General features: G+C 40.3%; 3 protein-coding genes across 7 annotated transcripts; 1 reads left to right on the forward strand and 2 right to left on the reverse strand.

Moving 5' to 3' along the window:
* Positions 1-105: 105 nt before the first annotated feature.
* Positions 106-8,553, reverse strand: LOC118098031 (NACHT, LRR and PYD domains-containing protein 14). Of its 3 annotated transcripts, none has more exons than XM_035141450.2 (10): positions 8,242-8,553; positions 7,855-7,907; positions 4,775-6,383; positions 3,409-3,753; positions 3,106-3,273; positions 2,839-3,009; positions 2,012-2,164; positions 1,743-1,916; positions 528-701; positions 106-404 (listed from the first exon to the last, which is right to left on the reverse strand). In XM_035141450.2, the coding sequence occupies exons 1-10, from the start codon at positions 8,424-8,426 to the stop codon at positions 389-391; spliced, it is 3,048 nt and encodes a 1,015-aa protein (XP_034997341.2). In that variant the 5' UTR covers positions 8,427-8,553; the 3' UTR covers positions 106-388. The 3 variants fall into 3 exon arrangements, with proteins under 3 accessions (XP_034997341.2, XP_034997351.2, XP_034997323.2); XM_035141460.2 differs by having other exon boundaries at positions 7,855-7,919; XM_035141432.2 differs by lacking the exon at positions 8,242-8,553 and having other exon boundaries at positions 7,794-7,912.
* Positions 8,554-10,083: 1,530 nt separating this feature from the next.
* Positions 10,084-12,075, forward strand: anapc11 (APC11 anaphase promoting complex subunit 11 homolog (yeast)). Of its 3 annotated transcripts, none has more exons than XM_035170420.2 (3): positions 10,086-10,244; positions 10,349-10,500; positions 11,714-12,075. In XM_035170420.2, exons 2-3 carry the CDS (start codon positions 10,392-10,394, stop codon positions 11,857-11,859), a joined length of 255 nt encoding a protein of 84 aa, XP_035026311.1. In that variant the 5' UTR covers positions 10,086-10,244; positions 10,349-10,391; the 3' UTR covers positions 11,860-12,075. The 3 variants fall into 3 exon arrangements, with proteins under 3 accessions (XP_047198429.1, XP_035026311.1, XP_035026319.1); XM_035170428.2 differs by having other exon boundaries at positions 10,352-10,500; XM_047342473.1 differs by having other exon boundaries at positions 10,084-10,500.
* Positions 12,076-12,824: 749 nt separating this feature from the next.
* ppp1r27b (protein phosphatase 1, regulatory subunit 27b) lies at positions 12,825-14,822 on the reverse strand. The gene is made up of 3 exons (XM_035170403.2): positions 14,391-14,822; positions 14,123-14,273; positions 12,825-13,552 (listed from the first exon to the last, which is right to left on the reverse strand). Exons 1-3 carry the CDS (start codon positions 14,614-14,616, stop codon positions 13,429-13,431), a joined length of 501 nt encoding a protein of 166 aa, XP_035026294.1. The 5' UTR covers positions 14,617-14,822; the 3' UTR covers positions 12,825-13,428.
* Between the last annotated feature and the right edge of the window lie 1,218 nt (positions 14,823-16,040).

Consider the following 16,040-nt stretch of genomic DNA (forward strand, 5'->3'; position numbering starts at 1 on the left):
CCATCCGACCTCTGCAGCTCATACAGAATGCAGCCTAATTTGTAAATACTAACCCTAATACAGTCTATGGCTACAACACAGAAATGAACCAGCTCCACACAGCACTGAACATTACAAATTTATTTGGTGACTGAGAAAACATTAATTGTAGATCTGCATTATAAAAAACAATATTAATACAGACAGGCACACGAGTAGATTAATGACATCAGCTATTCATATGTTAATTTCCCTTTATCTGTATTATTCAGTTTTGAAGTGCTGCACAATGAAGCCTTGTCATGTCCGGCACAGAAAACACTTGTTTAGGTAAGAATTAGTGGATGATTCTAGATCGTGGTGGCAGCTGATTGTGATTTATGATTTTGAGTCCGCACATCTGCTTTCCTCAATCTTCTGACAAACTGAAAGGAAAGAAAGAAAAGTAACATTTCAGTTTTAGTTTGAACTGATACATTATTAATACCTGCAGAGATATTGAAAACATATGAGCTTTTAAACCAATATCCATAAATATCTGGACTCACTCTGTTGTATGCAGTGTGTATGTTTGGTTCTTTGTTAGGTCCAGGAGCGCTCTGATGTCTGAGTCCTCCAGCCTGTTGCCCATCAGATGCAGCTCTGCCAGATATTTGGGATTGGACCTCAGGGCACTGATCAGGGACTGAATGCTCTTCGAGGTCAGGCCACAGGTCTGCAGGCTGGAGAGAAACAAAACCAGTCCAGGAGATCTTCATCAACACCAACTCAATTAAACTCTACAAGTTCATAATCCAAAAAGGGCTGACTTAGCGAGTCTCAGAGAGAGAATTAAGTCAAAATTTCTTAATAGATGTGTCTTGATGTAGATGTACATTTTAGACCTTCATTCAAAGTTAGGAGTCGAAAATGTAATATTGATGTGTCATTTTGCAATATGCATTACAGTTCAGGTATCCCATCAGAACCAGTATCAGAAAATGTCAAATTACTCCCAAACCTACATTTCAAATGTGTTTGTGTTTTGATAACATATGAAGCAGGATGGAGGTCAATTCAGATTCATATTGGAAATGGCGATATGTCAAATTAGAATGCACCAGTAAATAGAACTGGCCACTAACTTAAGTTTCAGTGCATGTCTTACAACATTTATATATCAAATGGTCCATAGAGAAACATACACCCCACTTTACTTTTCCATAGCCCAGTGCCAACTGACCATTCCACATCAGGGTGACTGACAGGGGTAAAATACTGAATAGCTATAAATTAAAAAACAATTACAACCAAATATATAGAGCTTGAGTCAAGAAAATATACATATAATAAACCAATTCTTAAAAATAAATGCAAATCTTCTCTTCATTGTTCATTCTGTAAAATAAAAGTTTTCATATCGTTGTATATCAGCCAACTTTAACACAGATAATCATATTTCTGTTAATGGCTCATATTGGTCAATATTATTTTAAATATTGATTATTGCTCAAATTTTTGGACTGACCTGTCCCAGGTGTAATATGCCTCTCACCCAGTGTGCTGGGATTGGCAACCCTCGGTGGGTAAACGGCATTGATATTAGATGGATCTTTGCAATTTGCAACAAAGACGATGCTGCTCAAGCTCTCTGAAGTATTACAAATATAGTGACTGCTAGTTCCTTGGAGTAAAACTCACCACAAGTTTGAACTGAAAACAATACATTTCTATTTGGGAGAGTTACTTCTTTGACAAGCGAAATAATTAAATTAAGAACTTACGACAGCTTCTGAAGTTTACACTGAGGGTTTCTGAGTCCCACGCAGAGTTTCCTTAGTCCCTTGTCCTGCAGGTCATTTTCAGACAGATCCAGCTCAGTCACGCTGCCAGTCTTTGATGCAAGTGTTGATGCAAGCTCAGCGCAGCAGCCATGAGTGAGGCTGCAGCGGCTCAGGCTGACATGAAACAAAAAAGCAATGTTAAAACATACTGTTCTCAAAACACAACACAAAAAATATATTGTTGTGAATTTTGATAAAAAATTATTCACTTGAGAGTTTGCAGGTAGCTGAAGGGATTCTTCAGAACAGCCAAAAAATATTTGACCCCGTCATCTCCCAAGCTGTTCATGCTGAGATTGAGGTCTAATATCATAGATGGCAAAAAGCTACAACTGCCTGCAGTGATTCCACATCTTGAGATGCTGAGGGGAAATAAAAGACAATGTCATTGGTTGATGGTTTAGGCAAATTAAGTGATTAATACGTGAGCATTTTAGCTGGAAGCTGAAGAAAAAGCCTTTATCTCATAACAACTTAATGAAGCAGTGAAAAAGAAAATTATCCATTTACAGTATTTTATTAGCCTCTTTAGACAATGGGGTCCTGACTTTCAGTTGGACTTTCACACATGAACAACGCAGTAGGAGGCTCTCTGCTGAGACACGTTCACAATAACAGAAATTTACAGCGTATTCAGGTGAGGGGTGGCACAGCATGCAAGAGGCAGGACTTTACGTAGGATTTCCACTGCGGAGATCAGGTGTTTTGTTTATAGCACATCACACCAGTGTCAGCCCGCATCACAAAAGCCCATGAATCTTGTCTTTCCATGTTGACATCATCCTTGATGTCTTATACGTGTATGGTTCCTCTTTTTCATTCTCAGATATTTCTACTGTTTTGCAGCCGCGCATGTTAGAAATGTCATCAATCCATGCACTTGCTCAGGGTGAATCCTCCGGACTATCTCCTACTGTGTTCTCACATGGGCTCATTCGAACATTACAGCCCCTCCACATAATTTCAGGAGATTTCCAGAGTTCAATGCATGCCTGAAAGCAGTTTAAGTGAAAAAAAGAGACTGAGACTTCCTTACTTGAGTTTTTCGAGAGGACACCATTCACTATTGCCAATGGAGAGGAGCGTTAACCCTTCATCTTCCAAGTTGTTGTTGCTCAGGTTGAGTTCCGACAGGGTGTTTTCTTCACGCCTCAGAGCTTCCCCGATGGCTCTGCAGCTTGACGCGGTGAGTCCACAGTGGTACATCCTGCCGCAGAGAAGTGAGCAGATGCAAAAAGTTAGCCAGTAAACCTAAACTGCACCAGATGTTGTGGCTGCAGGGTGTATATTAAGTCATACTCACTCCAGCTTTGTCAGCTTTGAAATATCAAACTTTTTAAAGATCTCACTGGCCCCCTTGTCTCCGACCATATTGATGCTTAGATCTAACACACTCAGGCTGTCAGAGTTCTTCTCCAGAGCTGAGGCCAGATAGGAGCAGCCCCTCTCCTCAATGTTGCACTGTGATAGTCTATAAGGACAAAGACACAGTAACAGAACAGAAATATTTAGAGCAATGAGTAAAATGAGGATTTAATATGTATTATTATTTTATCTGGTTTTATACCCAGAAAGGGGGAACAAAAGTTTTTTTGATAACACTTACTTGAGTGCTAATAGCTGGCATTCAGGAGATCTCAAACCATTTGAAAGGTGCTGTAGTCCATTGTCTCCTATGTTATTCCTGCTGAGATCCAGCTGCCGTAGTCTCTGGGACTGACTCAGGGCCGTGGCTAGGTATTTACTGCCTTGGGAGGTCACTTCACAGCCTTGCAAACTGAGCGTTCTCAGTCTGCAGTTTTGATTGTTCAGCCCCTCCACGAGTGTCTTCACTCCACTGTCACTGATGTTGTTGTATCCTAGGTCCAGCTCTTTCACAAATGACTCTGTTGAGCTCAGGACAGCTGCCAAAGCTGCACAACACTTGTCCGTCAGGTTAGAGAATCCCAGCCTGAGAGGAGAAGAGAGTTACTGACACGGGGAAAAATGGTGCCCAAAAGGAGGGCTGGTAATATTCTACATCATTGGTCAACAAATCCCATGAAAAGACCAGAACCAAGAAAGAATTGAATCAACTAAACACTGCCTAATTATGCTTTTATTCCTCTGTATAATTGATCAATTGATAATTGATTCATTTTTCAAAAAATATTCTATAAAAACACCAGCACATCATCAGCCTTACGGTTACACCAACTAACAGTTTCTTTAATTACTGTATTATCAGTTACTTGCACACACACTGAAATGATGCGGTTAATTCACTCTAAATAAATTGTATTTATTTATTTGCCAAAAACTACAGGGTCCAGCTGTTTGAGGAAACAACTGACCACATTAAAAATTTAGGCTACAGTATATATTTATGACCCATTTTTTATAGATGTGCAATTGACATCTTAGTGCTACAGACATTAAGAAAAATGAGGTATAGAATACTAGCGTTTAATTAACAATACGAAGCACAAATTATTTAACAGCAAATTGATTTCTCTTTTGATCTCACATTAACTCTTTCTCATGTGCCGAGTTCCGTCCGTAAGAATTTGAACAGTGACACATTTGCTTTTGTTTGTCACGTGTCTTCATAGACTTCATTGAATGAATGAAGATATAATGTAAAACAATGAGAAGTCAAAGTAAAACTTTCCGTTTAAGCTGTGTTTAGAATAGAATTTATAACATTGAGTCTAAGTGTAGGGATCATAGCACTTTTTAGACTTGGTCCCCCTAGTGTTTCTACTACACAGTAGGACAATCACAGACAGACCCCAATAACTGACCTGATATGGATGTAAGTGCAGTCAATGTGAAGAGACAGTGCACCGAAATCCCAAAGAAAACATTGTGGGTCCCTTGCCTTGTAAATAGTTTTGCTTTTATTTGAATGTGGCCACCAGAAAAATATGATAGAAACAAGAGGATGCATGTATGGAATGTAAATGGATGAATCCAATTGAAAAAAAACTTACATGACTTTGGTTGATTTCATGATGGCTGGTAGCTCTCGGAGGACACTTTCGTCACTTCTCATGGATACATCCATCACAAATTTCGGCCTCTTCCAATCATAAGCTATGGTCCTTTGGATCAAGAGATGCCAATGCAATGGTGCGAAACCCTCAATTGGTGAGAAGCCATACTTTAGGAAGAGCTTGATCTCATGTACGAAAGCATTGCGGTCATATTCCCTCAGACAGTGGAGCAGACCCACTGCCCTGAAAGTCATAACTTTCTCAAGGATCGTCTTCTTGGTGTATTTAAACAGCTGATTATTGGGCTGAAACATGCGACGCTCTTTAAGAAGGCCAAATATGAAACGCAGGAAGACATCCATTTTCCCTGCATCACTTCGCAATGCCTCGTCCAGTATTGCCTGACAATGAGTAGACGGGAAAGATGATGCCTGAATGTCGTCCACTTTAGCACATGCGGCGAAGAAGTCCCGAAAGCTTGAGTGACCGAAGCGAAACACTGAGGCAAACACCCCTTTCTCTTCCATCAACATAAGTGGACATTTCTTGGCAAAAGTTGACGCTTCCTTTACACTTATGTCACATTTTAGAAGATCTTCCTCATATATTACGTTTCGCTCTGTCAACCGAAGCAGTGCCATCCTTTGCAGCTTGGGAATAATATCAGAGTTTGATGTTTTCATTAGAACTGTGTAAATCTGGGTCAGATTTAAAGGACTGATTTTAAATTTATTTTTTTCGTTACATAAATAACTCTCCAAAACAAGTGCCATGATGATGCATATTCGAGGTATCAGACAAAGGGAGGCCAGACTCCATGAGATTTTCACATGGTCGATTGCTCTGTTAGCCATATCATTATCATTGAGAGTTGAGTGGAACTTCTCCATCTTCTGCACATCACTGAACCCTTGTAGTTGAGTCTCTTTCAGCAAGTATTCACCAGGGATTTGTCCTGCTGCTGCATACCCGGTTGTTATCCAGATGTGAGCATTGGGAAGTAAAGTCCCCCTGATCAAGCTGGTTATGAGTACATCCACAGTGGCTACTTCATAAACATCCCTCACTGGTGGAGCGTCAAATTTTAGCTGGTGATGGTACTCATCCAGTCCATCAAAGACGAACCACACATCCTTTCGATTTAGACTGGAAGCGTCAATATTCTTCACTCCTGGGAAAAGTGACTGTAGAAGTAAGATCAAAGGCATCTTTTGTTTCAGCATACTTAACTCCCAGAATGTGAAAGGGAACATGAGGTGGATATCCTGGAACCCTGTCCCCTCAGCCCATTCCAGAGCACAGCTTCGCACAGTTGTGGATTTTCCAACTCCACACACTCCAAGAGTGATGATGGTTTTTTTGCTGCTTTTATGTTTGCAGTCACATGATAAAATGTCAGTGAGCGGGACGGTTGCGAAAGGGTGAAGGCAGGAATATTCAACATATCTAAACTCTTGCTGGTCCAAATCAGAAAATTGGTAGTCGTGCTTGAGATTCCGATAGCAAAGTCTTGAAGGCAGTATTACTTCTTCATATAGTATATCATATTTTTCCTCCAGTATACTTTTGAGAATGGTTTGATGGTCCATCACAGAGGCAGAGGTTCCTGAAAAGATGAGAAGATAATGAGTGTAAAAAAAACAGAAGCTATGAGTTAATGTTCAACGTTGCTATTCAACAACAGTAGTCTTGACTGAACGGAGCCACATTTTTTCATTATTAGGACAAAAAGATCTATATGCTTGTTTTCAAAAGTCATTCTTATTCCTGCAAAACTTACTGGGTGATGTGGCTGAAAATGTATATTTAATAAAATTGTTCAGTTGATATGGATAACTATCATGAGACACATAAGTTTTTGCTTGAGTCAGGGTTGTGGTTTTAAACTCTTCTTCATTAGCAGAGAATGACCATCACTTTTACAAATCTGAGGTAGTGGAGTTATGTGTTATACCTCCTTAACGCATACGTACTATTTTGGTTCACCTTTTGTTGTATTGCTGTTGGTGAAAATTATATTACAATAACTATTAATATTGTTTTATTGACCAGCCCTAGGATTTACATAATGTATTTTCTAAGTGCTGCTTATATCATCTTGAACAAACAGCCACTGAAGACCATGTTATTTTAAATCACAACAATGATTAAGGCTTCTGAACGGAAGCGTACTGGTGTCACACCAGAAAAAGAAACAACGATCATTATCACCTGATAAAAAGATATTTATCATCATCAAATATATCATATTTATTATAACCAGGAAGAGACCATGTATGTCTATTGGTTTTGGTAACCCCACACTACTCAGGAGTGAATATATTGAATATTTTTGTAGTATGCGTTTTCAGCATTGCACTTTGTAGTGCAACGTCCACTCGTCTCACGCCTACTGTACTGGATTTCATCCTGACAGGATTTCGGCTTGTTTTGATGGAAAATAAAGCTGTAACTGGTTGTATACCTCATTCTGATTGTAAGCAGGCTTTGTTTGTGATTTAACAACTTTTTTTTTTTTTGTTATTCATGCAATTTGTGGATATCTTGCCAACTTTACCTCAGTGTTTTGAGCCAGCCACAGTGAACATAATGGGAAGTTTACCTCTACCCAAGACCTGATGATATGATAACAGTAAACTTCCCATGTTATAGTTTTATACTGATCTTCTTGTTTTCTGGTGTGACAGCAATATGCTTCCATACCTCTGAGATAAATGCTGTGGTTCCATTACATTCATTTCATTTTCCATCAAGACTAATGCTGTGGATTTCATCGAGGATCAGTAACTTTCCAAAACATCCCCATTGCAGATTCAGAGGAGAAGAACTCATAAAGAGCAGACAAACACAACGAAATCTAGGTCACACGACACAGTTGGACTAGCAAGAACAAAGTGCAGATGTGACGTTAGATAGGTCTGTATCAAACATCCACGGTCTGGATTCACAATGCAGAACAGACACGTTTACCCGACATAAGCTTTAAAACGTGCATTCCCCTTCTCCTGTTACACACCTCATATGGGGATGAGAAGTTAGTGATCAATATGTGCACACGTGGCGATCTGTTCACTCACTAGATGTCCCCTCTATAGTCAGCCCCTCCACACACACCGTAACACGTGTAGACCTGAGGAAGACACTGACTGCAGCTTATTACTTACATATTGATTAACACTGCGGTTTAGTAAACCACCAGTTAAAAAGGTGATCAAAATAATAATAATAATACATCGTATTTATATAGCGCTTCTAAAAAAACTTAAATTACTGTAGAACTCAGGTTAAGAACTTAAACCATAAACATGAAGGCACGAGCGACACAATGCGCACGTGACTTACGTCACATCCGTTAGCGGCTGCTAGGAGTTAACCACTCGCTGGTGCTAACACTGCTAGTTGTAGCTGTCGATGACAATGAGTTGTGTTTAGAATATTTATTAAAGATGTGGGGACAAACTTACCACGAGTGCACGAGCCTACTTGTCCGGAAACGGACACCACACAGCGACGCTGACTGAGAGTTGGCGAAAACCTCAAAGTCTTCTTCAAAGTCTGAAATAAAGTCCGCTGTGATGAAGTGGGGATCAAAGCTACATCCGTTACTCAAGTGGGTAGAACATGGGGGATTTGAACCCGAGCCAGTCATACGGTCACACGCGCTGTCACTCACAACACATTGTTTCTAAGCGTTCAGTTACTAACGTGTTACACTGATTTAAAAAAAAGCGACCTATCGGTAAATGTGACGTCACAAGTACGGAGTCCCTGAAGTCCCAAAAGACCATGTGCTTTTATCTTATGCGCACAAGATAATATCATTTTCTAGTGGAAACAAGATGATTATCTTGTTGCTACAAGTTAAATAAGTTGTGCACACAGAGTTAATATCTGCTTAGTAAAGACATGACTGGCCGATGCTTGAAGACAACATTAAGTTGTGTGTACAGCTTTTAAGAGTTTGTTCATTTCTCAAGTATTATGATTGAAACACAGTCCTTCTGTCTGCTGAGCCTGTTTTCCTTCAGTGTGAGCAGCAACAATCCTGTGTCTCTGTGCAAGAGCAAGATCATTTCGTTGTATAACATTCCCAGGTGAATATAAAACTTTATTAGTTGAGTTTTCTCCAAGCGATGGTACAAATCTGGTGGCTGTGTGCATCTGAGTGATTAAATCACAGACATCTTAGGTAATATCTTGTGCGCACAAGACCAAAAAATATAATCTTTTGGGCCTTCAGGGGCTCTGTACAATTGTTCAGTCTGTGAATGCATGAATGAATTAAAGAGGTAAAAAAATAATTGATTAATTTAGATAAACAAAAATAATTGAACTAAATTAAGTAATTATAAATAATAAATAATATCAATAATGGAAAATTGTGACTGCCTGTGAAACTATTTCAGAGATTTATTTTGAGACTTAAACAATTAATAATTTCTCATTACCACTGACTGTCATTGAGAAACTACCTGTTTCCACAGACTAATTCCACTTCATAAGAAGTTCACCACCTCAGAGTGTCACCCAGAAAATACCAGGACTTTCTAATTAAGAGTTTTAGATTTAAAGCCTTCAAAATGATCACATTTTCAAATTCTTCCCAATAATATTCAGATCGATATCAAATATAAACTACCTGTTTTCACAGACTAATTTCACTTCACAATGAGAAGTTTACCAGCTGTCACCCAGACAATATCAGGACACTCAAATTTTGAATTTTCAGAACTTTTTGAATTTTTTAGTCATGAGGAATGTGCCCTTCAGAAGCATTCAAACACAATTAAGGAGAAAACGTCAGCCAGATAACTATATGATGTCATACAGTCAGCTGCAGCTCGTTTAATAAATATTCCTATATGTTAAGTAGTCCATATTTATAATGACAATTGTTTCAGATCCTCTCTGACTGAAACCTGGTCCTGACCTGTGTCTCACAATTCACTTTAAACAGTCTCTGACATGCGTGTTCCACTGGAAACAACAAGGTCATTTCAAATCTAACTTACCCATAAATTAATTTTATTAAAGTGAAAGTACTCACTGTGCAACAGGCTGTGTTTCTAATATTGTAGCTGCCTCCTGGAGCAAGCATTACTCTATTTATATACAGAAAGGGTGTTTTGTGTATTTGTCTCTGTAACATATATAGCATGACACAGAAACAAGGTTAGCAGGTTATCAGTATAATATATACAAGCTGTAGAGAGGAGCATAAACTATATTGTCGCTATTTTCAGTTCCTTGCGCTCAAACGCTCCTTCCAAAAACGGACTGAAGAGGGCAGTGTTTCTTCTCCCAGCATGCAGCCTTTCGGAGCTCAATTTGAATAGTAGAAGAAGAAGCTCTTCCTTCTCCCCCTGGTGCACTAGCTGGTGAACCTTCAACTGGACACAAAATGCTTTTTAGTTTGCAAACACACGTAGTGAGTTAAGTCGTGTTGGAGATCAAGAGACGTCGCCTGGTGAGTTGGTTGATATTTGTCAACAGCTACGAGGTAGAAAAGCTACAGCGGAAGTTCTCCGTCAATGTTAGCTTACATGCTAACATCGGCTGCTGTGCCTGAAGCAGGAGCGTGTTGACGGTCTGCTGCTCCTGTCAGAGCCCCAGGATGAAGGTGAAGATCCGGCAGTGGAACGGGGTGGCCTCCTGGCTCTGGGTGGCCAATGATGAAAACTGTGGGATCTGCAGGATGCCCTTCAATGGCTGCTGCCCGGACTGTGAGTATGAGAGAGCCGAGCTTTGAATATCGATGAGTCAATGAATGAACGCGTCTATTCGCGGTGCTTGGAGCGGATAAAAGGCCGAAGACAAACTTTGAAAGTTTAATGTCACTTATTAGGGACGACTGATTTGGTTTCCACACAAGACGTTAACACGCATAATGAAATGGAATATTATATGTATGTTTTTTTAAGACAATCAAAGGGAAAGTTGGCTTCTTTTTCATTATATCATTCATAACTTGCTCATATTTATATTATTTTTGTTTAAATCCTTTAGAGGTGACAAAGATATTTCACCTCACTCTTTTTCATTGTGGTGCCCACTGTCCGCGTTTCAAGAGATGTGAATCAGTGCCTTTAGAGAAATTACAGAGATTGGCACCACATTCCTTTACCCAGATTTAGTGCGTGCAGGAGTGAGGATGTCTCCCAAATATTGGGAAATATGATTGCAATAGTCAATAGTCAAAAATCACTTGAAACCTAACATACAGAGAGTGGGGGTCACCATGAACAAGGCTGAGGTCAAATATTTAAGGATTTTAAAATATATATATTTAATATGAGCAAGTAATTAGTGATATAATGAAAATTGAGCAGACTTTCCCTTTAATTTTCTTTAAATTTCTACAGTAAAATCTTTTGAAACTTGACATATAGACATGTTATAGCAACAAAGAAGATAAATGTTGGAAACATCAGTAAAAGTAATAAATAAATAAACGTACAATATAAAGAATACACTGAATGGAATATAAACAATGTAACACAATTGCACATATAAGATATTGAAATTGGAGAGATAGAAAATGCATATTGCAGAGTTACATTAGTTTAAACCAGAGTGTGGTATATTGAGTGTCTGTGGTTGACTGGGAGCAGTGCAGACTGGACAGTCTGACACAGCAGGAAGGAGCAAAGTGTGACCTCTCCTTCAGACACTCTGCTTGAATCAGTCTCTCACTAAAGGAGCTGCCCAGTAATGTGATGGTGTCCTGCAGGAGGTGGGACTGGTTCTCCACCACCTCCACTGGGTCAAGGATCTGCTGTCAATGACAAAATATCAAAACTTTAATCTTGCAATTTTAAAGGTCCCTTTTATATCAAATTTAGAGACCTGCACTTATTTCTCAGTATCTTTTTAGGTAAAGTGAAACACCACCACCCACTATTAAGTTGGAACTGTAATATGAAACATCTTTTGCAGGCAAAGTGCCTGGAGACGACTGTCCGCTGGTCTGGGGTCAGTGCTCCCATTGTTTCCACATGCATTGCATCTTGAAATGGCTGAACTCGCAGCAGGTCCAGCAGCAGTGCCCCATGTGCCGACAGGAGTGGAAGTTCAAGGAGTGAACCAACAGAGGTGGTGCTGCTGTCTGCCCACATAGACTTTCACAGAAGCCTGTTCACGTGCTCCATTTCTGTTTCAGCTGTAAATAATGTGTTTAGATAATGTTTTTGTACTTATTCATCTGATTCAATGCAAAGGACATTTGGAATAAATTGCATTTTGCTTATAAAGATATGTAATTGAATAAAACACACATTAATTCTGTGCCTGTCACTTTGCACGATGCATTTGAGTGTTTCATCAGTGTGGCTGACTACCAGAGTTTCCCAGAAGCCTTTATAGCTGCAGTTTGGAATCATATGACCTGAATTTCAGTTTGCAGCTGATTGATTCTGACTTTAATCCTTTTTGATGAGATTAACCACTTTGTTTTGTGTTTCCAGTAATGACTCTGAAGAGGCCCTTATTGGGTAGTTTATATCTGGTTCAGAATGTTCCTTTTGTCATATGTTTATACATTTTGAAAACATATCCATTCTGACTTCAACCTTAGAAAGTGACCATGTTAGAAAACGGGGACTATTTATCCATCCAGTAGTCGTTGAGGCCGCTCTTACATTCATATACTGTAGATATGGAAGTGTTGTGATGCTGATGATCTGCAGACCTAGGTCTCATTTCTTGTTTTGTTGATACAAAAAGTAGATTTCTGCAGGTGTCCTTTCATTTCTACACTGCTATGTGGGTTTGTCCACAATCCTTCGAGAAGTTAAGATCTGCTTCAGAGAGCATTTTATCACTTTGAGTCTGAGGATGAAAATCAACACTTTAAGTGTTTGTTGAAACCAACACATTTGGTCCATTGATCATAATAACCCTGATAAGGGTTGTTGACTGAATCTGTAGCTTCCTTTCTCATTGTGAATTTATTCCAGGACACTGAGTCGTGAACATAAACAGAAGCTGAAAGTGATTAATGCTTATTCAAGAGTTCATTGCAGCACTAGTTAGGTTGTTCCACACTATGCTGGGAAATTAAAGAAATGGTATACAAAGTTTATTTAAAAAAGCAATGTATAAAAAGTCATTTACAAACAACTAAAAGTGAATACAGCTAATTAACTGAAACATATGTAGAGGCAACAATAGAAAAACGTCCTTCTGATCAACTGTGTTACCAAGTCAGACAACACAAGCCTGTTTGGTTTTTCTAATCTTAGCAGACAGAGGAAGTGCAAATGAGCTGAGCAGCAACAACAGCTTCAGGTTTCACAACATTCACAAACCCTCTTAATTCCAGTGACATGCCAAATAACATCAACAACTCCACATCAAACGATTCATTCAGTTCACCACAGTATAAAAGGATCTGAAGCTCTCATAGGACACAGTAAACCTCAGATCAAGGGATCAGAGAGGAGCCGCTACCGGCCAAAGGTTCCCTCCACTCTGGAGGCAGCCTACTGTCTCTGTCAGCCCTCCATCCAACAGACATCCACAGTCCTTGACCTCCTGAGCTGAGGCAGCTCACAAAATCAGCATGCTGGGCTGACGTGGCCTTTTCTGTCTATGGCTGCAGCGCAGTCAGACGACTGGGCGTTAGAGTTTGTAGCTTTAAAAGCCCAGGGTGCTCAGTCGTTCACCGCCAGCCCAAAGAGCTCCAGCAGCTCCTTGTTGTCCGGGTCGATGAGGTCAGCCGGCTTCTCCCCACAGTCGTTCTCCAGCTCTGGGTCAGCACCCAGCGACAGAAGGTAGCTGAAAGGAAACAGTATGAATAAAAGGTATCAAATCTTGCTGATTTGCAACATTGGTAAACTCAATGCAAGTTTCTACCATGCTTCAGTGTCAGGAAGGTCAGTGAGGTGCAAGAATGCAGCAGATCCTCCAGCTTCTCTTACCTCTATGGCGTAGGAGAGCTATGCAGCCAATGTGTGTGTGTTGGTATGTGCTTGCCATAGTTTACACATGTAATGTTAGTTGCCTCCAATGGCTTAATTGTGGGAGAAATAAGTGTAATCATCAGCAACACCTTTGTTTCTCACCTTTTTAGACTAAAAAGTGAAACTTTGCGTCTTTCAAAAATAAAACACCACTGCTCAGTTAAAAAATACTCTGACATTGCTCTGGTATGACCAGTAGGTTTTGGTTGCTGATACAAACTTTTATAGATATTTCTCTATAATGAAACTTTTGCTGACTTTGACTCTTCTCTACTTGTGCTGATGTTGCACTCTTTTCATAATTGTCTAAATTACAGTCTCACTCTGAAGTGAAATAGAGATTTGATTCTCTTTTGTTCAATATAAAAAAAGACTGGATGCTCACCGTGCAATGTGTGGGAAACTGTCGCTGCAGGCCATGTGCAGAGGGGTCCATCCGTCCTCGTCTCGCTGGAGGATATCTGCTCCGTGGTGGACCAGCAGTTTGACACACTCCAGGTTCCCAGACAGGACAGACTCGTGAATTGCAGCCATACCTGCATAAAGAGGCGAAAATTAGTTTTGGTCAAGATGTTTGTCGTCTCACAAGCAGGATCTCTTAACTGCATGAGCGAATCACAGATCAGTGTTATGGTAGAGTTTCAGGGGCTCACCAGAGTGGTAGATGGTGTCCAGGGTGACTCTCCTGGCTCTGATGAAAAGTCCAATCCTCTCCAGTTCGCCGTGTCGCACATAGTCCTGAAAAACTATATCATTGGAGAAGTGGACACTGCGGGTCTCCTTCAGAGAAACAGATCTCTTGCAGCTGACTGGGACTCCACAGTCCTTGGCGTAAGTATTTATTCCCATGGTCTGGGACACAGGGCACTGATACTTCATCCTAGTCAAATTCAGTCTTCCCTTTGTTTTTGCAGAAAATCTGATAAATTCCGACAAGACTTTTACAACAATGAAGTTTGACTCGTTCAAATCTCAGAGACCAGAGCAGATTTTCTGAGAGATGTCAGTTGTGGACCTGCAGAAAGATCAGTCTGTTATGCTCTTGCTGGTCAGTGTATTGACATAGGAGCTGTTGCCCTGAGGGCCAGTGGGTCTCTTTATACTCTCTGTCTGCCTATTTTAAGAGGCTTAGCTTCAGTGACGAGACCTGGAAGATGAGCAGCCTACTGGTCAGGGCCCTCCCACTAACCTGTGACAATCCTGTGATACAGCTCATGTCGCAAGTCATGACAGCCAGTAACCTCTGCATCAGTGGTCACCCCCCACATACTGAGATGCTGCCCCCGTTAAGATAGTGGTGACATCCACCCTGGTCAGAGGGAGGGGGAGGCTGGGGGCTTCTAGTAAACACCAGACATGATAAAGGGGGATGACTGCCGGAGCGTGTTGGTGCTGTGTGATGTGTGGGCTGTTGACATACACCGTCTAAGAGGCTGCAGTCTTCTTAATCATGTACTATGTTAGTCGCTGATGTGACACACAGGAAGGGTGCTGCTCATTTACAAATGACTATGATTTGCTTCATCAACATACAGGGAAAATGATGACACAAAATGTAAAGATGCAAACCAAACACTGTCATTCAGGCTTTTTAGATGTGATGATTTGATATTTTGATATACTGTGTGTTAAATTAGGGAAAGTTTTTTGTGTTTTGTTAAATAAGAAAACAAATGGAATTTGAAGACATCACATTGAGCTCTGAGAAATTGTGATGGCCACACCTGCAGCGTGGGGTTGACCTCATGGATCCAGTCTGGGATCGCATGGTCCCCACACACGGACATGTTCATGCCCTGACTCTTTAGTCTTTTGCCATGGGTTCACATATTTGGTTCAAATCCCCTTGAGGAAGTTTGTCTTGGGCTCAGAGTTGCTAATTGTCAAAAACATGATCTCCAAGCTGGTTGGACAGATTGTTAAATCTGGTGTTAACATGTTCCCCATAGTTCTTCAGATGGTTTATCAGAGTACAGAAGTGAATGTGCACAGAACATTCCCACATCAGCCTCAGAGTGACTTCTCTGTCCCTGCTAATCAGCTGTAGCATCTACCTGCTGAACAAGTTAGCAAGTCACTGTAACAGTATCAGCACCATGTCAGCATTTGGCTCAAAGCACTGCTATGCTTAAATAGCTAAGTGGCGTAAAAGCAAATATAGTATAGGTTAGGGCCTGGGTTTGTAGTCTCTACTAGTAGTCTAGTATAGTATACTTTAGTCTAGTATATTATAGCTAAGTCTCTCATATGGAGCTCAGTATTTCTAAAATCCTATCTGAGCCTAGTTATGTTAGCATAGTTGT

Source organism: Hippoglossus stenolepis, chromosome 2 (assembly GCF_022539355.2).
Source record: "Hippoglossus stenolepis isolate QCI-W04-F060 chromosome 2, HSTE1.2, whole genome shotgun sequence".
Taxonomy (NCBI): domain Eukaryota; kingdom Metazoa; phylum Chordata; class Actinopteri; order Pleuronectiformes; family Pleuronectidae; genus Hippoglossus; species Hippoglossus stenolepis.